Source organism: Leguminivora glycinivorella, chromosome 16, assembly GCF_023078275.1.
Source record: "Leguminivora glycinivorella isolate SPB_JAAS2020 chromosome 16, LegGlyc_1.1, whole genome shotgun sequence".
Lineage (NCBI taxonomy): Eukaryota > Metazoa > Arthropoda > Insecta > Lepidoptera > Tortricidae > Leguminivora > Leguminivora glycinivorella.
The window spans coordinates 10,714,027-10,739,663 of NC_062986.1; the positions used below are offsets into that span (position 1 = coordinate 10,714,027).

Here is a 25,637-nt window from a genome sequence, read left to right on the forward strand (position 1 = left end):
CCTGTTACAGCGCCCCACGCTTTTACAATCAAATATTATAATTAAAAGCACAGAGTTTACTCTTCATCCCAGAAATAGAGACAACTTAAACGATCCATAATTTATTTTTGGCTTTTACGTGCATTTATAAAAGCGTGTTTTTCTAGAGTTTTTTAAACTATAAATTTATTTTATACTTTTTAGTCGTTAATAATGAAATATCTTTAAAATTTAAACATAAATTTATTCCAAGTAGGCGAATTTCGCAAGCCATTTGTGGCTAACACGTATTGCTACTTAATAATAATTAATACCACCTGATGTATAGGTACCAAAGTATCGCAATAAAGTTTTTCATTGATTCATTTAATTTTTATTTTTATTTCAATTTCTATTTTATTGAGCCCACATTCTCTCCATCTCCGCCAGTGTGTCTGTATTGCATGGTGTTTTACCTGTCAGCTTTAGAACAATCTAGCTCTTCTATCTGGAGAGCACTAAGTAATTTTACTCTACTCAGGGCCACATGAGCCTGTCCAACCGCAAAAGTAAGGGACCCTAAATACACCACTGCGTAGTGCCTTGCATCTTGTGCACGGTAGATGCCCAACTTGAAATCACTAGGAGTCAATGCCGGCCAGTGCCGGCCTGTGCAATCGATTAGGGTCGTGTGGGTTGGTTGAGCGAATTTGAGTTTCGGCAGGGTTGGGAAGAAATTTTAGCATGTAGGGAAAAAATCGCGATCGCGAGCGTAGCGAGCGCGAAATTTTTTTCATAGTGCTGCGCTAATTTGAAGATTAATGCAATACGGAACTTAAGGATTTCATCTTACTCTGTAAGAAGATAGAGACAAAGGGTTGAATTTTCTCAGTCGCACTCTAGTATATTTACGTTGGGTTGAACCTGGATATGGAACGTGGACGCGACATTTTGCTAAGCAACTAAAAGACTGATAGTGGCTCTGGGAACTGTAGACCTTCGCGACATGCTTAGCAGTAGCGTGGCGTGAAATTTTTCGTTGATAAAGCCACCCCCCACCTTATTTTCGCTCTTAAGGGTCGCAAGAAAACCCACACCCACCTTTTTTATATACTACGTTAATCTTTCTTTTTTTCGGGGGCCGAGCCCCCCTTTATTTACTCTTAAGGGTCACAAGAAAACCCTAACCCAACTTATTTTTAATATTACGTTGATCTTTCTTTTATGCGGGGGGCTTCGCCCCCCGAGCCCCTCTCACTTTTGCTCTTAAGGGTCACAAGAAAACCCTTAACCAACTTATTTTAAATACTACGTTGATATTTATTTAGGCAATCATGGTCGCGCGATAAATGATAAAACAGCAGGCCGTCCCTATCGATGCCCGATGTTTTATCGTTTATCGCGCGACCATGATTGCCTGGCTGGGCTGCATATTTAAGGGTCACAAAAAAGACCCTAACCTGACTTAGTTTAGATATACTGATTCGGTCTTTCCTTTTTCCGCTCATAAGGGTCGCAAGAAAACCCTAACCTAGCTTACGCCTCGCTTCGCTTCGGTCAATAATAGGTTTGTTATAACGTTGAAAACGTAACGTTCGAAGTTCATTACGTGGCCTTTCTCACAAGCGCAAACAGAACTATGATACGATATGCCATCATGGAATGCCAGTGCCTATCTTCGCCATCTTCGGGCTTCATTATCAGACCTTGAAACCTAATCGTGGTCAAAGTTCATTAAGTATAAGACTTTTCTAAGAAACCCAAAAACAGCTTTGATACGATGTTCCATCATGTAGTTCCAGTTCATATCTTCCGGCTCCATCATCAGACTTTGAAACCTAATCGTAGTCAAAGTTTATTACAAGACTTTTCTAAGAAACCCAAAAACAGCTTTCATACGATGTTCCATCATGTAGTTCCAGTTCATATCTTCCGGCTCCATCATCAGACTTTGAAACCTAATCGTAGTCAAAGTTCATTACAAGACTTTTCTAAGAAACCCAAAAACAGCTATGATACGATGTTCCATCATGTAGTTCTAGTTCATATCTTCCGGCTCCATCATCAGACTTTGAAACCTAATCTTAGTCAAAGTTCATTACAAGACTTTTCTAAGAAACCCAAAAACAGCTATGATACGATGTTCCATCATGTAGTTCCAGTTCATATCTTCCGGCTCCATCATCAGATCAGTTCAACAGTACCATATTATTGTATTGTCATCAGAACTGCATACAGTTGCCAATTTTCATTACGCTACGATCCTTGGAAGATGGTTAAATTAGCCTCCGTAGATTCCATTACATAGTTAGTTACATACACGACGACCTAATAAAAGCGTGTTAAAAATTAAATACGTCACTAGGTGATTTAAAATTTATAGAGGTAAGTTGGCATATTTTTTACTAAATGTTAGTATATAAATATTATATGTTAAATGAATACATTCACTGTTTTTCGTTGGTAGTTTGTGAGAACTGAGTGAGCACATGTTAATGACTGTATCTTTTGATTTGTCTTTTTACAAATTCAGAGATTCGTTTTAAAATTGTTTTAGAACTTTTACTAAATGATCAGCATATTTTTTTTAATTTTCGGAAGGTGCTCACTTAATCCACACGCACACACAATTTGAGGCGAAAGCCGAAAATTATTAATAAAGTCGCCACGAGTATTTTTTGACTCGGTTAAACACCGTTGCATACAATAGGCTAGTTTCCTATACTTAAAATAAAATATTTTATGCAGTGCACGAAATAAAGCACCACATAATTAGAAGAAAAATATGGACAGTAGTTATTTTTAAACACAATTTCTATTTAATAAGTCAAAGAGAAAGATATAAAGTAAATGAATTGACCGTGACGTCACTCCTCAGTATTTCATAGTAATTCCATATTAGCAAATCATTTTGACAGTTCATAAAAAGAAGCTGATTTGACTAGTAGGAAACTAGCCTATACTTTTTCTACGATCATGCACTTACTTTTTCATAGTTTTCTAGAATAACTTTCGTGAAATTTGTACTATTTCCTGTATTTTGACGCGTCGGCCTCCCCTCTGTTCCTGCGCGCGGGGGAGTGCGAGCGACAGGGTGAGGCAAGAGCAAAGGGGAGGCCGACAAGGCAAAATACAGGAAACAATGCGAATTTCACGAAAGTTATTCTAGAAAACTATGAAAAAGTAAGTGCATGGTCGTAGAAAAAGTATTTTTCCCCTCACTAGCTCGGAAACACGTGTTTTGTCCTTTAATACCAGCGGGTAAAAACGCATTTTATCCACTAGTGGGTAAAGTAATTTGACCTTGAATATAATCAAATTAACTGCTTTAAAATTGATAAAAGTAGGTGAATCTAGTAATAAAGATGATTTACGACCTGTGGAACTACTGGAAGCAGTGATACACGCATTTTTTTGCGTTGTAGTTTCCTCGCTATAGTGAGGGGAAAAGTTTTGTGTTACACTCGGGTGCAAATGTATTTTACTTCTCGTGTGTTAAAAAACTCGCAAGTTCAGGATTCTATTCTCGAACCACTCGCTTCGCTCGTGGTTCAACTATAGAATCCTTTCACTTGCTCGTTTTTCAATTCCACACTCGGCGTTAAAATACAACTTTGCCCCCTTGTATAACAAATAACTAGTATGCAACGGTGTTTAACTGAGTCAAAAAATACTCGTGGCGTCTTTATTAATAATTTTCGGCTTCGCCTCAAATTGTTACCCACGCCACTCGTCTTTTTTGACCTCACTTAAACGCCAGTTGCATAAAATACTATTATGTATAGAAAACTAGCCTATTATGTAATTATTGTTAAATCGCTACCAATACTACATTGCTGAATGTTTTATGTGCCACAAGGGGGAACAAAACGATATCTTTATTAGTGAGTCCTTTTATCGAACCTTCGAAGAAAATCGAGGGATTCTAAAACCTATGACATTGAAGCGCCCAATGTGAACCATGTCACATGTTTTACTTCCCAATTTCAGTTCTAGCAGGGAAGAGAAAATCGCTTTTTGAATAGGTGACGTGAAAGCATTTTCAGCAATTTCGGCGCAGTATGGTAAGAACTCGACACATGTGTTTTCTAGGTAGGTCATTTACTGTTATGAAATTGATATTAACTTATTCCAGCTGGCTTAGGACATCCAGCTAACAATATGGGCCAAATTGTCAAAACTGAGGTTCAAATGTTTTAAGCTTGAGTCGAGAGATGGCAGTCTATGCATTGTGATTACACATTTAACTTTGACAGTAACTCTCTATAAAACTCGATCCTCTTTGACGCGACAATGTTGCACCAAAATTGCTGAAAAAATATGATGTCTGGTAATAAAACGGTTTCTGTTAATCGTAAGAGATATTTATTTCTCACTTTGAACAAAAACAGTGGTACTTAACAAACAAGTACAAATATAACAAATTAAATCAAAGACATACAATATTTTCTATAAATTTGGAATTCCCAAGAAAATCAAGATAACTGAAGTTATGTAAATTCGTAATATAATTGCCTTATTGGCAAGTCTGACTTATATAATAATATAGCTATTTGAACTGTTACAAACCATGGCCGATGACGGTCCTCGAAACCTTACACTTATTTTTAATCATCACAGATTATAAACACCTTAAACATTTACTTGACATTGATTTTAACATCGACGGTATTTGTACATGGGGAGATTCTAGTATTACTTTTTGACACAGGCATTTTCTCGAGTTAAACTCAACAAGCAAATAATTCAAATAGTAGCCTGCTATTTGATAGCATAGCAGCCCATTATCTCACCTGTGAGATTGCCAGAGTTCACCACGCTAAGAGTGGCAGCGATTTTGATAGATGATAGGTGCAAGTGTCATTTTGAACTTATAATTTATTCCGTTAAAAATAACATACACGGGGCTATTAAAATACCTGCCATCTTAAATTGATCTCTCTCTAATAGTCTATTTTATTATGAATATACTTATTAAAAGTGAGGGCTGCAATACTCCTATCTCACGGATGAGATAAAATGTGGATGTGTCAATAAATATCTTATAAGGTTGCTGCACATACTTGAGTATTGAAAAACGTTGAAGCATGGATACGTGACATATAATGGTCTAATGCACAGTACTAAGTATCATGCTCTACGGACACTTATACAACTCACGTTCATTGTACTTTACATAATAAGGATAAATCTATGCACTAATGTAACTAATATTAAAATTTAAACTGAGCAACTTTAATAATAACATCACAGAATTGCTGGGGATAAAATAACTAATTGGTTATGCTGTTATGGAAGAAAACAAAAAGAACAAAAAACTCTATGCAGACCTAATTATAATTATGAAATACTACTAAATAATGAAACCTTAACACTAAAACACAACAAAATAGTGATCCATGTGATATTACAAATGTGAATAATGGAACTGTTTTAAGTATGTTCTATTGATGAAGGAGTTATTAGTACTTAAAATTAGATGCTTATATTTAAAATACTTGTCAATATTAGTCGCAGTCTTGTAGTCATGACAGTATAAATCTATAGGCGAAATGTTCTTACATAAGTACAACGAACTCCTAATAGGCGTATTTTTGATGTAGTTATATATAATTATGTACTTGTCGTCACTTAAAACTTTCACAGCGTCACCAGCACCATAAAATCAAATAATTCACTTGTTCCATCACATGGGCAAATTTCAAGAAGTCTTGAACTTTTTTTATATCTCCCACTTTTAACTCGTGTTTACCACTCCTCCTCGGGCTCTTCGCCTTGCGATACAGCAGCACCAGCGTTGTTGAAGTTCTGTAATAAAAAATGAATGCTTGATGAACTGTACTCAAAACTTGAAATAATTGATCAATTATCAGAATATTTTAGTAAATATCCTACTTATAAGTAAGTAAGTAAGTAAGTAAACACTTTATTGTACAGAAAAATAATACAGCACATAATATTTAAAATAAAAAGTTTCAGTACAAAGGCGAACTTATCCCTTTAAGGGATCTCTTCCAGTTAACCTTTGAGCATTTGAGGGAGAGTTTGAGACGGTAGACATCCACATAATACAAAAACTACAAAATAATAACAATACATTTTTCATTCCTTAGTCTAACACGCAGTATATATTAATAAATATATAAATAATCAATAAATATTTAATATATATAAAATATATATATATATACTACTTACAAAACCGCATACAATCCCTGTCTCAGTTTTCGTCCGATAGCCACAGTTTCTTTAGATTCGCCTTCAGCGATGCGACCGATTGACACTGTCGAAGAGGAGGTGGTAAAGTATTCCACAGTTTGACCGAGTACACCGTAAACGAATTATTATATGACCGATGTTTGTGGGGTGGGATACCTAGAGTGAGATTCGCACTGGAACGAAGCCGGTGCCCACTGCCATCTGCCAAAAATGTAAAACGTTCTGAGAGATAAGGAGGGGACGATGGAGAAAACAAAACATTATAAAGAAGAGACAGAATATGGATGTCCCTACGACGACGGATGGGTAGCCACTTGAGCTGGGAGCGGAAAGCAGAGACGTGGTCAAATTTTCGAAGGCCAAAAACGTATCTAATGCACACATTTTGCAGCCGTTCGAGCTTATCAAGTAATTCTTCAGTGAGATCCACGAGTGCGATATCCGCATAGTCCAGGAGTGGAATCAGAAGAGATTGTGCAAGCATAACTTTTGTGTGGATCGGAAGGAAACTTTGGAGACGTCGAAGAGAGTGCACAGAAGCAAATAATTTCCTGCTAGTTTCAGTGATGTGGGGTACCCAAGAGAGAGTCTGGTCGATGACAATGCCTAAGTTCTTGACGGTAGGAGAGAAAGGAATGTGTGTTCCATTAAAGAAGATTTTAGGCACTGTCACTTCTGACAACCTGGAGATGAAGTGAGGACTCCCAATCAAAATCGCTTGCGACTTCTTTGCGTTGACCATAAGACCAAAAGAAGATGCCCAGTTGCAGATGGAGTCGAGATCCTGGTTGATTTGTCTTATTAAAAACTCTAAGTTCTCAATGCTTGCCGCCGAATAGATTTGTAAATCATCTGCATAGAGGTGATAAGAGGAGACTAGAGATTTGGTTATCCCATCAATGAAAAGCGAGAAAAGTAGAGGGGATAGCACCCCGCCCTGTGGGACCCCTGTAGATAGTTCACGCCACGAGGAAGCTGTGTCTTCGACCTTGACACGCTGGCGTCTTCCAAAAAGATAACCACGAAACCAGGAAAGAGTTGAAGGAGACAGATTTAAATTACGAAGAATAGCTAGCAGTATATCAAAATCCACAGAGTTGAAAGCACTACTGAAATCCAGGAGGACCAAAGCCGTAAGCTCCTTGTTTTCTATATTGAATCGGAAGTCGTCAGTTAATTTGACTAAAGCAGAAACAGTACTGTGCCCAGGACGGAAACCAGATTGAAAAGGATTAAAGAGATTGTATCTGTTAAGAAAAGAAGAGAGAAGATTGTTGACAAAGTGTTCAATAACTTTAGAGAGGATTGGAAGAATAGAAATTGGGCGATACTGAGAAAAAGAAGTAGGACATGAGACCTTTGGTAGCGGAATCACATGCGCAAGTTTCCAAGACGTAGGGAAAGAGCCAGAAGAAAGAGAAAAATTTATTATACCGGCTAGGACTGGCGCAATAATATCCGCTACCAGCATGATCATGGCCAAGCTGAGCCCATCTTCACCAACAGCTTTAGTTTTTATGGTACGAAGAATGGCAAGAATCTCTTGCGGTGAGATAGGACGGAACTGGAACAAAGCTGAATCTGGCCGAGGAACATTAGCTAGACGGGATAATGTCCGTTGCTTAACTGAAGAGTCAAGATCGACCGGGGAGGAACAAAAGTGTTGATTTATGGCTTCTAAATCTAGGCTACCTGCATGATCTTGTTGACTCTTGCCCACCCCAAGAGATTTAAGAAATTTCCACAGTTTTTGGGGGGACAATCATCAATGGTCTGGTGGATGTAACGACGCCTAGCATCTCTGCATGATTTATTGCACCGATTGCGCAAGGAGGTGTATGCACACTGATTGGCACTAGAAGGATCCTTACGAAGTTTAACGCGGGCGCGATTCCGTTTCGCCATGAGAGCCTTAATCTCGTCTGTAAGCCATGGCGCAGGGTAGTGCTTGACTCGAGTGGGTTTCAATGGAGCATGCTTGTCAAAGATCGCTAGCAACACATCGTTGAAAGTCCCCAGCTTCACTTCAATGTCGTCCGCTAACTCTAAGGGTGACCAATCAGTATTGCTCAGATCTTCTTGAAGAGCCTGTAAGTCAATGTCACGAAGGTTTCTACGCAACACTATTTTATGACGTCTTTTGGGAGGACGAATTCTAAAAGAGGCGAAAATAAGGTCGTGGTTCGAAAAAGCTGGCGCGTTGAATTGGCCATGGCAGGTCACGATTTCAGCAGATGACGTTAAAATTAAATCTAGAAGAGAGGGGGGACCATTATGTGGAAAGTGAGTGGGGCCGAGGGGTAAGACTTCAAGGTTTAGAGAGGATGCTAGTGAGCGAAGCTTGCGAGAACGGTGGTCATTCTTTAGGAGACACGTATTGAAGTCCCCCATAATAATACGATGGTCGAAGTTAGGTGAAAGATCAACTAGAGCATTTTCGAGGATGTCAAAATAATTAACCATTGAAGAGGGGCTGTAAAATACGCCTAGAAGGATTTTGCTATGATGCAGGGTGAGTTCCAGAAATAAATATTCCGGTGCGTTCGAGTAGACTGCGGGAGATTGAGAAATCACTTGACATACTATATCACCTTTAATATATATGGCAACACCACCGCCGCGAACAATGCTGCCGCCATTACCGTCTCTAGTGCCAATTCGGTCATTTCGAATCAAACGGTAACCAGGCAGTGGATAGAGCGTAGACGGCAATGAGGGTTTAAGCCACGATTCTGAAATAAGAATTGCGTGTATGTTTTTAATGTCGAAGGTGGCTAACAAATCAGGAAAGTGTGCCGGTATACTTTGTGCATTAATATGAACAACGTTAAAACACTTACCCGCCGAATCGAACGTGGAATGTAAACTCTCCGTCAAATCGGGCACATCGGACGCATCGCTAAAAGAATCGTAAAGGCTGGACGATGACAAGGAAAAGAACTCGCTATCAAGGCTTGCATCTAAGACATCAGACATCTGCGGTAAGTAGAGCAAAACAACTTGTATATAAAATAAATATAATTGTATTCCTAAGCTAAAAATATATATGTATATATACAACCAAACATATGTTTAAAACACGAATAAACTTAAAATATGTCAAATATCTTGCATGCATAAAATATAAAAACTGAACTCAATGAAATCACCTCAAATACTCGCCAGCAGCTGAATATTAAACTAAAAGATAAGAAATTTATATAGTATACACATTGATTAATATTTTAAAGCACAAACAAATTGCAATCATGTTGAAGAACAGACGAATAAAAACATAGCCTGGAAAATACAAGAAAAATACACTTAAAATGAGTTGCAACGGAACGCAAGTTACGTCAAAAGGACAATGACAGTGACAGCAGTGACATTTACTTTGAACAACCTCAAACTCCCTACAATCGTAAATATTGTTCAACCTTCTAAAATACAGTATAAAATAAAATAAGTGTGACGTGATATCCGGAATTTGGAGAATACATATAGGGGCGAAGTACTTGCAAAGGCGAGTGAGAATAAATGCAAACTTAGCTGAAATATCTTGGAGTGAAATGAATAACAGACTTATCTTGGAGTGAAATGAATAACAGATTCACGAATTGATGGCGGACTGCCATGTCCCCATACACTTACTATTTTTTCGACGGCAGACTTCATAATTAATTATTAATATCCGTTACGTAATGAAACCAAGTTCACGTGATTTTCTAATGTGCCACATGGAGTTGGAGGCAGTTCTGTTTGAACGCTTGTCATTATTATTTAAATAAGTTATAAATAATCAAATCATAAGACCAGTCATTAAATGACAGATGGTAATGCTACTTACTCGGACGTCGCTGCCACCATATTTGTTGCCCCGATATGTGGCGGTGCCTCCGCCTTGCAGGAAGTCCGGAATAGGCTGGTCGGCCTGCCGTAGTATTTTAGCCAAGTCCGCGACTAATGCTGCGTCCTGGAATTTGTTATAAATAGAATTAAACTTGTTGCTGTGCCTTGATTGTTGTGATTAGCCTATTTCAGGTTAAGTAAGTAGTAAGATATAACTACAAAATGCGCGTCAGTTAAATTTCAACATATGGATTGGTAATTGGTAGAATTTGTAAGGGGGTTCAAATATACAAGTCATTATATCCCCTACCGCAAGTGAACGTGTTAGAAACGCAGGCTTAATTACGGCAATGCAATGAGGCATTACAATTAACTTTTTTGTTAAAATGTAAAAAGCAATTTGATGGGTCTTACTTGGTCTGCATCAAAGAAGGAAACAGCTTTGCCGCGGTTTCCGACGCGGCCTGTGCGTCCGATTCTGTGGACGTACTCGTCTATGCTCTTCGGCAGATCATAATTAACGACGATGTCGACATTTTTGATATCTGTAAATATGTTAGTAAAATTGTACATATTAAGCCCTGTTACGATTACTAGACAAGCGTCATTTTGAGTTTTTCTTACAGACTAATTGTGTAGGAGAGTATTGATATGATGTTTTAAAAAAAAGTCAAGTAAAATGTGTAGTCACAGTGCATCTACTTCGACACAGCCTTCATCATAGGTATCTTTTGAAAATTTGGACCATATTCTCAACTTGATATCACATACAGGGTGTATTTTGATAGCGGGTCAGTGAGGGCAGCTACCAGATCCCGTGCTGCTGCGCGAAGACGGTCTTAGGAGACCTTCCTCCGATTTTTAATTTATGAAAATCGGCGTTTACAGATCGTGGAAAAAACATACAGGATGCGAGAAAAGGGTAATTTTTCACACACTTTTTTTTGGCGCCAATCGATCCCATTCCTGTCAAAAAAAAAAAGAGACAAAAAGTATTGTCACTCTCCATCCCGTTAACTATCTCCACTTAAAAAATCACGTCAATTCGTCGCTCCGTTTTGCAGTGAAAGACGAACAAACAAACAGATACACACACTTTCCCATTTATAGTAAAATTTTAGTATGGGTGGTAATGCGTACCTAAGCCGCGAGCAGCGACGGCGGTGGCGACGAGGATGTAGTGCGCGCCGCTCTTGAAGTTCTGCAGCGCCAGCTCGCGCTCGCGCTGCATGCGGTCGCCGTGGATGGACGAAGTCAGCATCTGCTGCTCCGACAGCAACGACGCTATGAAGTCCGCGTTGCGCTTCGTCTCCACGAACACTAGGATGCGCTTCTTGTCTAAAATATTACAAGCAACTTTAGATTCACATTCACTGCCAGACAAAAAAAATGGCGCACAACGTCAGAAACTGGTCGTAATTTATAACCGCCCCCTGTATGGCTAGAACTCGTCCAGCGGGTTCTCCAGCATCTGAGCAAAGTTCATGAGTGCTTATCAGGCGGGTTCTTGTTGCGAAAGTGTTAATTATGAATTACACTCATAACCGTACAATCACTGTCAGATCTACTGGAGCACTCATCTCACAATGATGACTCAGCTGACAATGATGAAGTGATTCATTTATTCAAGGAAATTTAGTAGGTATATGATAGCGAGTATACTTATGTACATTAAATGAAGAATTTATTACCGTTATCTTCAATAAGTTTCTTTAAAGTGGTCTGCTTTTCATACTTCGTGACCTGGTGGAATATTTGTTCAACGTCTGCGCTCGCACCACCAACGATACCCACGGCTACAAATAAGTAGTTGTTTAAGAACTTCATAGCCAAGTTTTGGATGTCCTCTGGGAAGGTTGCGGAGAACATAAGTGTTTGACGTTGGTCCTGAAAAATAGTACTAATTTAATAATAATAAACACAGCGGAAAATTCAGAAATAAATCACGATATGACGATAAGCAGGCAAATGACAATATTTTATCTCTATGATACAAATACAACGGAAGCAGCGAGTTGTGAGATAGATAACAATAGGGAACAAATAGGCTAGCAATCCATTTGAACTAAACATCTGGAATTCTGGAATTCTAGGTGAGTAGGCTGAATTTGTGCTTCGTTAAATTCGCCGCGAAACGACACGAGATAGGAATATCCACTTACCATAGGAACCATGGTGGAGTGTTCCATCATTTTCTCGACGCTGGGCATGAAGCCCATATCCAGCATGCGGTCGGCCTCGTCTAGCACGATGAACCGGATGCTGCCAAACGCCACGCGGTTGCGGTCAACGAAATCATGCAGACGACCAGGTGTTGCGACGAGGATGTGACATCCTCTCTGTAAAAACAGTTAACATTCTCAAGTTGTCACAATGCATCACGGAATTTACAAAAAAAAAACTTGTACACTATGTATAAAAAATTAAGCAATCATCAATATTTAGTTTATAACTAGCAACTAGGAATTGGTTACCTTTTGGGTAGGCCCCGTTGCTGACGTGCTTATAAGCTACAAATTTTAACGAAATGAAACTTACAGAAATATTGTCTCCTTGATGCCTCACAGCGACTCCTCCATAAGCGACGGCTATTTTGAGGACTGACCCATGTGCAAACTTTCTAGCCTCATTAAAGATTTGTAATGTCAATTCACGGGTAGGTGACATAATCACAACCTGAAAAAATAAATTTAAAATATTACCCAATGATCACAAAACCTCAGTTTTTAGATTAAAATGTAATATTGTTAACTTGTGTATTAACTTTACCTGTGGTTCTGCACAGCCGCCCGGTCCAATCACCAACTCACGGGTGTCTTGAAGAAGTGTATTTATAATTGGAAGAAGGAAGGCAGCCTGAAAAAAAGAAAAAAATATTCAAACTGGCAAACATATTTCAAGCTGAGCGGCTTCAATGTGTCAAAACTTGCTAATAATTTAATTTCAAATTACAATCAATTCAAATCAATATCAATTTCTACTTACTGTTTTTCCAGATCCGGTCTGGGCGCATCCCATCAAATCTCGGCCACCCATAATGATAGGAATGGCGTGCTTCTGAATGGGCGTAGGTTTTTTGTAGCCAGATTTGAGAATGTTGTCCAAAACATACTTTCTGAAGTTGGCAGTTTCAAAACTGTCAATATTTCTTGGTGGATTTTCACCACTTACCTAAAAATTATGAAAGAAAAATGGCGTGAAATTATAGTATATTTGGAATAAAAAATCATAAATAATCTAAAAAGCATACAACACATGGTGTAAAAGTCCACCATCCACCACTGGTGAACATGTTTTGAAGATTAGCCGGGTCCACACAGTGGCACGTCGCAAGGAATTCTGGACGCCAAATAAGTGTGCCTCGGAGGCTGAGCCAAGACACTGAACGTTTGCCTCGCTCTGTGTGGACCTGTTTATTGGCAATCTTATTTAACGCGAAACAAGTGTTATCTGGGCAAATTAGAAATCAATAAAATATCTCACTTTGACGGCGATGTTGTCAAAGTTATCGAAGTTGATCCCGGAGCTGATGCCGCTGCCGAAGAGCTCGTCCTCGTTGTCGGTGGGCTCGGGCGGCACGTAGGTGACGGGCGGCTTCTTGGGCTCGCCGTTCTCGTCCAGCTCCGGCTCCTGCTCGCCGCCGTCCGCGTCGCGCTCGCCGCGCTCGCCGAACCCGCCGCGCCCGCGCCCGCCGCGCCCGCGCCCGCGACCCCGCCCGCGTTCGCCGCGATCGCGGTCGCCGTCGTTGTAGTCGTCGCCTGCCGGGGACGATTACGATTACTGACCGACCAGGGGGGTAAAGTGAACGAGTGCGAAATATAGATGCAATGCAATTATTATAACATGGATGAACGAATGTAGATGTGGCACGTGTCAGGGTTAACCCAAGTTATATGAATTTTCGACTTAAATGACTACTGAATATTTACGTAGTGTTAATCCATTTTTAACCCCCGACGCAAAAACTTGGTTTAAGTTTGACGTGTCTGTCTGTGGCATCGTAGCTCCCGAACGGATGAACCGATTTAAATTTAGTTTTGATTTATTTGAAAGCTGAGTTAGTTGTGTTGGGAGTGTTCTTAGCCATGTTTCATGAAAATTGGTCGACTATATCGGTGGGTTTTTCAAAAATTTGTGATTAGGTTATAGTTATAGTTTCGGCCTATATTATATACGATAGTCCACTATCATATGTTTGTCATAGAAATATGATCCATAGGTCTGTATGCCCCTCTTTTTCTCCAACGTGAAGAAAAAGAACGGCATGTTGCCTAAAGACTGTATCGTTAAGTATAAACACAACTTTGAGTAGCCGTATTTATTTCCTATTATATTTTTTTCTTATATCAAGACATGGGCTTAATAAGTCACATAAAGGTGCGCATTTTGTCCTAGAAACTCGACGTGAAGCATGTGGTTTAGACAGTATTGATTTAATCTTCCCGAGTACCAATTACGATTTCGGACAAATGATACTAGAAAATTCACAAACTGCGTACAAGAAGATACGATTGCGAAAAAAAATAGTACGGTGCGAACCTCAACTACACATGATCCACAAAGCAGAATATCTGGACATAGTCTAGCCACTGTTATTTAACAAAAATAAAGTTTCGGATCTGTGTATGGCGGCCATTTAGAGAATGTAGCATGGCGCTTACGCTAACTTCGACTTTGATGTCGAATTTATCTATCATACAGTGTTTATGTCGATCTGGTTTAGGGACTGTTCAAACACCATGAATGTCTAGTAGACTTTGGCCTATGGCTAATTTTTTTATCTGTTTCTCTTATCCTGCTTGCATCAAAAATTTACGGCAATCCGAAACGTTGCTCAAAAATGCGTTTTTTTTTTAATTATATAAATACACCGCATTTATTCTGCAAGTGCCCTATTGAACAACCATGAAGAGGACTCTTAAAGAATATGTTTTGGCAGCATATTAACCTTTGTTTGTTAAAATCGTACTAATGAGTCATTGGAATATTCTCAAATTAAGCCAGATAAGGGTTGTCCCAAATGTATTTGCTAGACCTTAATGAAAGTACCATAAACTCCCTAAAATAAAATCAATATCAGACCTTCCTATATCAAATAGTGCTTACCAATACCTCCAGATCATACTCTCGGAACATAATAATACAAAATTATGGACATGTCAACATTTAGACCAGGTTTTTTTGTCCTTATACTCAACGATACAGTCTTTATGATAATATTTCTATGATAAACATATGATAGTGGACTATCAGCTTACGTATTTTTTGCCGTGCGGCGAAGTATTTCAAGCGCTTTTTAGCAATATGGCTTCATCCAGATTTGATGTTATGTGATGTGACAATTGATAAATTTAAACTATTCTAAAAAGGTTATGGAAAAGCGGCCTTATGTTAGGCCTGTGCATTAACTGCCCGCTAACGTCCAAAATCTATTTTTTTAAGAATAATTTAAGGTTGAAAGGTCAGATGGCAGTCGCTTTCGTAAAAACTAGTGCCTACGCCAAATTTTGGGATTAGTTGTCTACGCGGACCCCAGGTTCCCATGAGCCCTGACGAATGGCGGATAACGCAAGGATGATGAAATTTGAGATTCAGAATAATCTCTGAAAAATTGATAAAAGAGATTCTTTAAACATGTGAATAATTGCTTTAAAACTAAAATGGTGTGTGTGTGGATTGAGTGAGCACCTTCCGAAAATAAAAAAAAATATGCTGATCATTTAGTAAAAGTTCTAAAACAATTGTAAAAGTAAGAAACAAAGAATATAATACTTCACTAGTAAGAAACCAGAACCTGGTAATCTAATCGCGCTAACAGATGAGCGTACCGGATTTGTAAGTGGGAGCGAGAAATAGTTATTCTTTTCTCGCTCCCACTTACAAATCCGGTAAACTATTATCAAAATTGAACGAAACTCCCCAATCTCAATATGACAATGGGAAGGTGGGGAAAATCAGGAGCCGACATAGTGTGGTCACCCTGCTTGATACATTTGTATGAGAAAAGTTATGTCTGAATATCTTTAAAACCAGACAACGAATATAAAATATTAGATGGTGGATATTTAGTAAAAATTTTTACTAAATGTTGAAGTACTTTCGAGTGTCTTAGGTGCTACAAATCGTAAGATATTTACATTTTTAACTTTCTCAAAACGTGTGGACTGAGTGAGCACTTACAAAAATTTATTATAAAAAAACCTGACACGTTAGTGGTTCGTTTTGTATTTTACAAATTCCCATTTCACTTTTACTAAACTATACACATATAATAGCGGTCTAAATCTTATGTTTTTTATCAAAATTCGGCTTTTCAAAAGTGTGTGGATTGAGTCATAAGAAACTATTTGTAAAAAATTTAATACGTCACTAGGTGATCGCCTATTTTTTACTAAATGTTAGTATATAAATATTATATCTTAAATGAATATATTCACTGTTTTCGTTGGTAGTTTGTGAGAACTGAGTGAGCACATGTTAATGGCTGTATCTTTTGATTTATCTTTTTACAAATTCAGAGATTCGTTTTACAATTGTTTTAGAACTTTTACGAAATGATCAGCATATTTTTTTTTATTTTCGGAAGGTGCTCACTCAATCCACACACACACACTAAAATGACATCGACAGTCGACACTCTGTCGAATGAAATTTTTTGTTTAAGACATTTATTTGCCTTTAAAATAAACTGGGGAAGCTAATTCAATAAAAATTAGGTTTTTTTTTCTTTTTGTACATTTACTTCATATTAGTATATAATTATGCAACATTCAAATCACAGTTAGTTTATAAATTTAGTACGTTAAAAGTATGGCCTACTGTCGACGAGGCGTAGTTGCATAGAAGCTTCATACAAAGTCGTGCACAGCATTCACACGTAAGCGATTTTATGATGATATTGTCTTGTATGATATTATTATGTCTGTTATGGACCAAGTGATTAATCGGGCACTATACATAATGCCCGGGCATTATGAATAATGCCCATTGTGAGTGGGCAGTTTGATAATAACTATTCAAATAATTAAATTGCCCGGGCATTATACATAATGCCCATCCTCTTTTGGGCAAAGTAATAATAACACAGCGAGTAGCTGAATTTTGCCCGGGCATTATAAATAATGCCCACCCTCTGTCGGGCAAAGTGATAATAACATATCGAATAGTGGAATTTTGCCCGGGCATTATACATAATGCCCATCCTCTGTTGGGCAAAGTGACAATAATATACCGAATAGCTGAATTTTGCCCGGGCATTATGCATAATGCCCATCCTCTGTTGGGCAAAGTAATAATAACACACCGAATAGCTGTACTTTGCCCGAGCATTATACATAATGCCCATCCATTGTTGGGCAGAGTAATAATAAAACATGTAGCAAAGCTAATAGCTGGAATGGCGTAGCTTCAGCATACTTTCGTGCCGATCTGTTCAAGAAACTGTATGCAGTTTCATATCGAACAACAAAGGACGCGCAGCCGCTGCAACTTTGACATCCACCCGCCGTCTTCAGTTTCCCGTGATCATGATGCATGAAACTGCGTCGAAATATCGGGACTTCAATAAAATTCAAAAAAGTAATCACGGTTTATATCCCGGTTAATATAAATCTTATGAAACCAATTGTGAATCATTTAAAACTCTTATGATAGATGATTTAGAGTTAAACGAAAAGTCCGATATAGGCCGCAGAGCAGAGCTCGCCTTGAGCCTTAGTGAGGCAGGGTCCATAGATGATATCGGGAGAGGGCAATAAAGAGTTTCGGTCCGTCAGACCAGCTTCTAGCCATAAGGCACGGCTACCGGTAAGTGCCATGATAAAAGTGCACTTTCACGAATTGCAAAGATGGTAAAACGCCTAGTTTAGCAGGTATGACCAATGATAGCGTCAAATGTGGCTCGACAGACAATATGGCCAGCACACTGGGAGAATACAGTCGTTGGGCCGCGGAAAGAGCTTCCTTCAAGGCAGTAACGAGGTTTGCAGACCTGTAGATGTACAGTAGGTACCGGTCAAAAGTTTGAGTTCACCCTTTGATTTCGGTACAAATGAGTACTTTTTTACGATAATTATCTTCGGTTTGGTAGTCTAAATATGTTTTCAACTTATACTTATTGTTTTGTGGAGATTTGTTTTACTAGTTAGACAGAATTCACGTACCTTTCTTTCACTAAAATCTAATAAACATGACGGCAAAATGCTAGTTATATTTATGGCCTTGCCTTTGCCACTAATTGAGACACATCTTTACACGAAACACAGTTTTAGCCAGATAATATAGGCCAAATAATTATTTAGCCTATAAGATTTGAGGGAAACAGATGTTAAAAAAATATAAATTGTTTACGAAACAAATTTTTACGTCTGAACTACAAAAAACTATCTCTCTAAAGCAGTCAATTGTACTGAAAACAAGGAGTGAACTTAAATTTTTGACCGGTACTGTAGAGAGAACATGGGATAATGGAGGCTATGCTGAGTAGTGAGAGGTCGGCCCGTGGTGAAATGACCTCGTTCTGAGTGCACTCGTACGAACGGTAAAGATAGTGAAACGCCGGTGTAAGCTCATCCCCCTCTTTCACAATGGATCTGTCCATTACGCCACGAGGTGAGAGTCCCCTAAATCCTCCCCGTGTCAGGAGGATGCTGCATAACAGCATTCCGGAAAAGAACAGCTATGCTCGGTCAGTCACTATATACCTCTTACACAAGAGAGCAACCTGTGCCAAGCAGTGGGACGTAATATTTTTTTATATTCCCGTCCAACTGTAACCGCTATTTGAAATATGTTTTTTTTTTTTAATTATAGGTACGTTTTATGAAACTGATTTAACTTTGATCATCTTTACTGACCTGACTAACCACTATATATTTGATCAACAACTTAATAAAATAATTTGTATTCATTTTTATTATACTTTAAAGTCTACTTCAATTAAAACGATGATGGCGTACAATGAAATAGGTATTTAATTTGTATAAAAAAAATCGAAAAACTACTAATTGTTCAAGTCTACTCAACAAAAGTACCTATCCTCATGAAAGAAGCACAATTTACATTTCATTATTTGTTAGGAAACACTCAGTATACATAAACAAAACTTATTATCAAATTTCCCAACGATCATGTGTATCATAAATGACCGGGCAATGTGATAAAAAATGGCGTTTAGACAAACTTGTTAAACTTACCATCAAATTACCCAACGATCACGTAGCATTATCAAAATGACCGAGCAATGTGATAAAAAATGGCGTTTAGACAAACTTGTTAAACTTACCATCAAATTGCCAAACGATCACGTTAATCACGTAGCATTATCATAATGACCGGGCAATGTGATAAAAAATGGCGTTTAGACAAACTTGTTAAACTTATTATCAAATTGCCCAAGGATCACGTAGCAGTATCATAATGACCGGGCAATGTGATAAAAATGGCGTTTAGACAAACTTGTTAAAACTTTTTATCAAAGTGCCCAGCGATCACGTAGCATTATCATAATGACCGGGCAATATGATAAAAAATGGCGTTTAAACAAACCTGTTAAACTTATTATCAAATTGCCCAACGATCACGTAGCAGTATCATAATGACCGGGCAATGTAATAAAAAATGGCGTCTACACAATGATTAATCACTTTGCCCAATACAGCTAGGCATTATTCATAATGTCCGGGCATTATACATAATGCCCTTACTAATCACTTGGTCCATAACATGTCCGTAACGAAGACACTGTTTATATTGACATAGACATAGACATAGATAAGCGCGTTACAAAACACGGAGAAACTAAAAAGCCAAAAATAACAAACCTTTGAATTCAGATTTCTTATCAGATTGCAATAATCTAAACATCCAAATTATAAACAAATCAATTATTTTTGAAGTCGGTACCAGACCTGTTTGCCCCTCCCAACCATACGCAGGCTGGCCCCGCCTTCAAAAATAATTGATTTGTTTATAATTTGGATGTTTAGATTATTGCAATCTGATAAGAAATCTGAATTCAAAGGTTTGTTATTTTTGGCTTTTTAGTTTCTCCGTGTTTTGTAACGCGCTTATTTTTGAAGGCGGTTTTATTTTTTGTTAAAAAGTTAATTTATTTGTTGATTTTTAGTGGTTCCTAGTGATATTATATGTATCAGTCCGAATATATGTACAGTAGTGAAAGAATTATCCTTTAACTCCTAACCATTGAGGAGTTGACCTTCCATCATCAGCTCAGCCACATAAAATTACTACCGTCAGGCGTAAATACTGGTGTACCTTTGAAAAATACACTAAAAACCTTACATGTGCCTATAACATTTGAAGAGTTCCCTCGATTTCTCCAAGATACCATCATCAGACCCTGACTTGGTGTCAATGGGACCATCTCGGGGTTATACCCGTTCGATCAAAAAAAAAATTTTGAAAATCGATCCAGGATTCTCGGAGATATCGAGTAACATACATACAAGAAAAAATAAAAAAAATAAAAACATTCAGTCGAATTGAGAACCTCCTCCTTTTTTGAAGTCGGTTAAAAATTTTATTCAACATCACATGAAAATGTTACAAACAATGAAGTGTTACATTAGGATTTGATAAAGTAAAAAAACTTAAATCTAGACTAAGCATACTAAATACTTACTGAATACTTCCATATATAGAAAGAAACATACATCGTATCATTATCTGTGTAGGACGGTATATCCAGCTCCGGCCCGTGCACTCGATCAGGGTAGAGCGAGTTTAAGTTTCGGCGCCCCTTGGTAAGGTTTCACTACACGTAGGAAAATAAATCGCGAGCGTAGCGAGCGCGAAATTTTTTTCATAGTAATGCCGTAATTTAAAGATTAACACACCGTAGTAGTAGTCGCACCCTAGTATAGTTACGTGCAGTGACTGAACGTAGATGTCATATGTAAATACATAAAATAACAAACAAAATGGAGCACCATAGTGGCTAAGTCTGGAAAGTAGATTCGGATTTTTTCCTAAGTAACTAAAAGAGAATATATAAATAGTAGGCGCGAGCGAAGCGAGCGCGACTTTTTTTACTCGATTTATTAAGACTCAACCCGCCAGCGGGGAATCCGAGAACTTTCAAGCTTTTATGTTCTGCTGAGCTGCGATCTTTGACATATTTTGAAGTAATATGTACATACCTATACATTTATATATACCTATACGCAATTTATATATGTACCAACTTTACATACAATTTGTACTTTACACACACATACATAATATATCTATATTTATACACACACACGCACACACACACACACACACACACACACACACACACACACACACGCACGCACACATCCCGATACTGAACGACCGACTCGTAGGAAAAGGGGCCCATCTGAAAACCAGCGCTGGGTATATGTACCTATATATCTGGCAACAAGCTGAGACGGGTACCCATTGCCTAAGCCTACCAAATGTATAACTGTAAATATAGTTTAAGATGTAGTTAATGTTAATTTTAGGTTTTTTATAATTCTTATTTCCTGCTATATTGTTCAAGTTTTTTATCCATTTTGTTTCTATTTTTTTCTCATGTATTTGTGTTGGTAGTTATGGCAATAAAAAATTTTTTTTTTGGGGTATTTTTACTTCACAGGGCGCCTATGTTCCCGACTTTTAGGTCTTATATTTCGCCTAATTAAGAGATTAACTGCGGACTCGATCGTCACCGTCAAGATGCCTATTTCGTTATTTTGCCAATAAGTGATCTTAGTGCTTCGAAGTTTGCTCACCATCTGCTGTGACTCACAAAATTGCGCCTCTCTGAAAAGTTTTGCGCCTTTGGCTTTATGAGGAACTCCGCTTTGGACTATCGGGTAGACTCATATTTTGCATTTGGATAGCGACGTAACTTCGTCGTTCGCCGCACAACAATGTGGTTCGTCAAGGGCTAGAATTCTCCTGTTATGGCGCCCTTGAAACAGCGCCTTTATGAATGTTGGTATATGTTAGAAATGTGGTGCAACTTTCCATTTAATCTAAATAACAAGTCTAGATTTTCAATAGTGGATTCATTCCCGACTCCTCTCGCAGTTTTGTGACATGTGCGCGCCCACGCAACGTATATTTTTTTTGTATGGATTTTTTCACATTCTCGATTTTGGCGCCCCCTTACCTTGTGGCGCCTAGAGCGGCCGCTCCACTCGCTCTACCCTTAATCCGGCCCTGGGTATATCAAATTTCTTTTTATTTATTGTAGACTGTTCGTAACCGCAAGAGCATCAGCAATTTACGCTAGTTGACGCGTGACTTTATTATTTATTATTATTATTTAAGCTTTATTTTCCATATATTTTTTGATACATTATATTTATAATTTCTGCTTTTCCATCATGATCTTTAAATGTTTAAATATGTTCTATTTGTGGTTCATCTTGGTGTCCTTTTATATGGATCCCTGAATGGGTAAAAGCCTCCTCTAACCCGTGCCATTTATTTCGATTGGTGGCCAGCTCCATCCAGCTTGGCCCTGGAGCCTTAATAATGTCTTCTGTCCAGCGCTGTTTAGGTTTTCCTCTTTTTCTTTTGCCTTGCACTTTTGGCCCTGTCCATGTAGTTGCTTTAAGGGTCCATCTTTTGTCTGTAAATCTTGCAATGTGGCCGGCCCATTTCCACTTGAGACGAAGTGCATGTTGGAGGGCATCCGTTAGTTTTGTTCTTTTCCTTAGTTCTTCATTTTTTGTCTTGTGTATCCTCCTCAAATGTAATAGGCTCCTTTCCATCGATCGCTGACATGTTTGTATCTTATGTTTTATATTGTTGGTATATGTCCAGGTTTGACTGCCATAAGTTAGGCTGGGTAGAATGCATGTATCCATTATTATTTTTTTAAATTTTAGGTGATAGTCTCCTTTCAGAATCTCTTTTTGCATCCAGAACTTTTTCCAGCTACTGTTGATTCTTCTATCTATTTCCTCCTCGCGTGACTTAACTATGCCTATATAAATAACTCGCATTTACTGATGTATGGAGTTACAACTCTTCCCTTACTTATTCCTCTATGCCGTGGACCGAGTTGTGCAGTTTTGTATGTAAGGATGGACTGTAGGCCTAAATATTAGCAAAGAGGATCGAGTATTATAGAGAGTTACTGTCGAAGTAAAATGTGTAATCACAGTGCATAGACTGCCATCTCTTGACACAGACTTAGAACTTTTGAACCTCAGTTTTGACAATTTGGCCCATATTCTTAGCTTGATATGTGTTAAAATGTCAAATATTAATATTAGCGCTATCTAGCTGAGCATACACCAAAGGTGTAATGCCATCTAGGCCACCATACCTTTTTCTGTAAAGGTACTGAGGTACGTCTTTTTCTTAGACTTTATCTGTCTATACGGAGTTATATATCGTCACTACTTTTAAAAAAAAATTGTATCTTTGTCTGTCAATGAAAAGAAAATTGTAGTAAGTATGTATGGAATGCATATAGACTTACTGTGTTTTAACTTTGAGGAACAGCGTCAGATACGAGATTTTTTAAAAGTAGTGACAATATATGTCTTCGATATTAGGTACCTTAAATGAGTAAAAACAGAAATGAACACAATAAAGGGTCTATGAGCACTTACCACCATTCTCTTCATTGTCGCGGTCGCGGGCCTCCCAGCCCCCGCCCCCGCGCGCGCCCCGGCCCCCGCGCCCGCCGCCCCGGCCCCCGCGCCCGCCCCGCCCGCGCCGGTCGCCGAAGCCGTTTGATTTGAAGTCTGGAACAAATTTAAACGTGAGATTAGGTTGAATGAGAAACACTAAGGGCCACTTGCACCACCCGCTCAACTCGAGGTTAGTGGGCTGTCAACTGTCAAATTCCATATAAAATGGTGGGTTAACCCACCATTTTCGGTGGTGTAAGTGACCCTAAGATGACAGAACATTGTATAACTAAGAGCTTTAAATGAATATAATAAAACTGAATACATAATATATGCTAAATACGGGACCTTGGATACTTCACATATGGATCGGCTCACACCTAAAGTTCACACTAAGGGCCGGTTGCACCAAACCGTCTGGCACCGTTAAAGCGTTCGTTAAATTTTATTGTATGAGAAGTTCCATAGAAATCTGCTGAGTGACGATGATGTGTCTGTCAAATGTGGTTGGTGCAACTGGCCCTAAAAGAGCTCGCCGCGTCACTACCGAACGCTGCCCTTCCGGTGCGAGCCGACCTTTAAAAAATTTTGAATCCAAATTTATTATCATCTAAACTTCCTAATTTATTAGTTGTGGGATGGTTTTTATGGAACTTTGTCATAGGAGTAGAAAAATGGACCTCCTACATTTATAACTTTTTCTAGTTCTTGTAAATGAAGTTAAAAATTTTGGTTCCAATAAAACCATATCTGTTAACCATAGTGATAAGACCGCCTGTTGTTACCTCTATTTAATTTGTTTTTGTTTCTTGTGCATTAGTTGTAAACTATGTGAGGTGTGCAATAAAGAGTATTGTATCGTATCTGTTACATGAGTGCTTTAGGTGTGACCTGAATTAAAAGTTAATTACCATTATCTTCTTCATTTTGGAAGGATGTAAACCCTCTTCCCTTAGATAAGCTGTGACCTTCATCTACATCATTGGAACCATAGTTGTTGTAACTATTGGTACTGGCTGGAGGAGGGATCGCCACCTGGAAGAAAAAGAATTAGCAGAGAACTGTTTTATATGTAATGTACCAATGATGTACAAACTATTGATTATCTGATCACTGACTAGTCGTCATTTAAAAAATTCGGTCATATGAACACCTTTTAGATTTATTTTAGACAGATTAAAATCAAAAAGTATGTTCAAGGTCAAGGTCAAAATACTCACCACGGCTCCAGAATCATCCCATTCATCCTCCATGGCCTGAAAATGAAATTTTTACCATAAGTAATTATATTCAAACTTAAGAAACTGATGATATTATTTTCAAATAAAGAAAATACATTAAAACAGGATATTTTATAATACCCATAACTCATAAACTGATCTGCTTCACAAAATTGTCTGCAAATTTGCATAGAAGCAATAAAAAAAACAAATACATATACGTAAAATTAAACAGGCGTTCGTTGATGTTGCTGTATTTGAATTAGTGTATCTGTATCCATATCGCGGTAGGTATAAAATGCAAGATTAGCAATAAGCAACAACATTCTAACAAGAACTTAAAATATGTCATGTAGTTTAGACATTTAGGTACTTGATTAGTTTCAAAAGTTTATGAGTTAAGTAAAGAAGCCTAGTACACATAATAAATAAGTTCAAAAGCTATGAATAGTAAGTTAATAAGAAAACTAAAACCGGCAAGACCTACACGTGTATCCAATTTTTATGGCTAATTAGATGCAGTACTCAAGTTTATTTATTAAATAGAAATACAACATGCTTACTTACTTTATTTGTGTTGAAAAAGGGATACTTTAAATTAAGAACAACGAATATATTTTTTCAAAATTTCTCAGAGTTGTAAGCAATGGCCGGCGCCGGGTGAAGAAAACAGAAAAGGACAATGAAAGGAAACAAATACATAGCCACTGCTTGAACGCCTCTGATTGGCTGTTGATTAGTCATAGACAATATCTTTATCTCAAAAATCCGGTGGGCTGTACAGATCCTGTGA

The 25,637-nt window shown here is 38.1% G+C and overlaps 1 protein-coding gene across 1 annotated transcript; it reads right to left on the minus strand.

The window, feature by feature from the left end:
- Positions 1 to 4,306: 4,306 nt before the first annotated feature.
- On the minus strand, positions 4,307 to 25,533 carry LOC125234588 (ATP-dependent RNA helicase vasa). Its single transcript, XM_048140884.1, has 14 exons — positions 25,412 to 25,533; positions 24,845 to 24,880; positions 24,536 to 24,659; positions 23,604 to 23,738; positions 13,489 to 13,763; positions 12,991 to 13,176; positions 12,775 to 12,861; positions 12,544 to 12,681; positions 12,168 to 12,344; positions 11,697 to 11,892; positions 11,146 to 11,343; positions 10,420 to 10,550; positions 10,004 to 10,129; positions 4,307 to 5,766 (listed from the first exon to the last, which is right to left on the minus strand). The coding sequence occupies exons 2-14, from the start codon at positions 24,875 to 24,877 to the stop codon at positions 5,707 to 5,709; spliced, it is 1,866 nt and encodes a 621-aa protein (XP_047996841.1). The 5' UTR covers positions 24,878 to 24,880; positions 25,412 to 25,533; the 3' UTR covers positions 4,307 to 5,706.
- Positions 25,534 to 25,637: the final 104 nt, after the last annotated feature.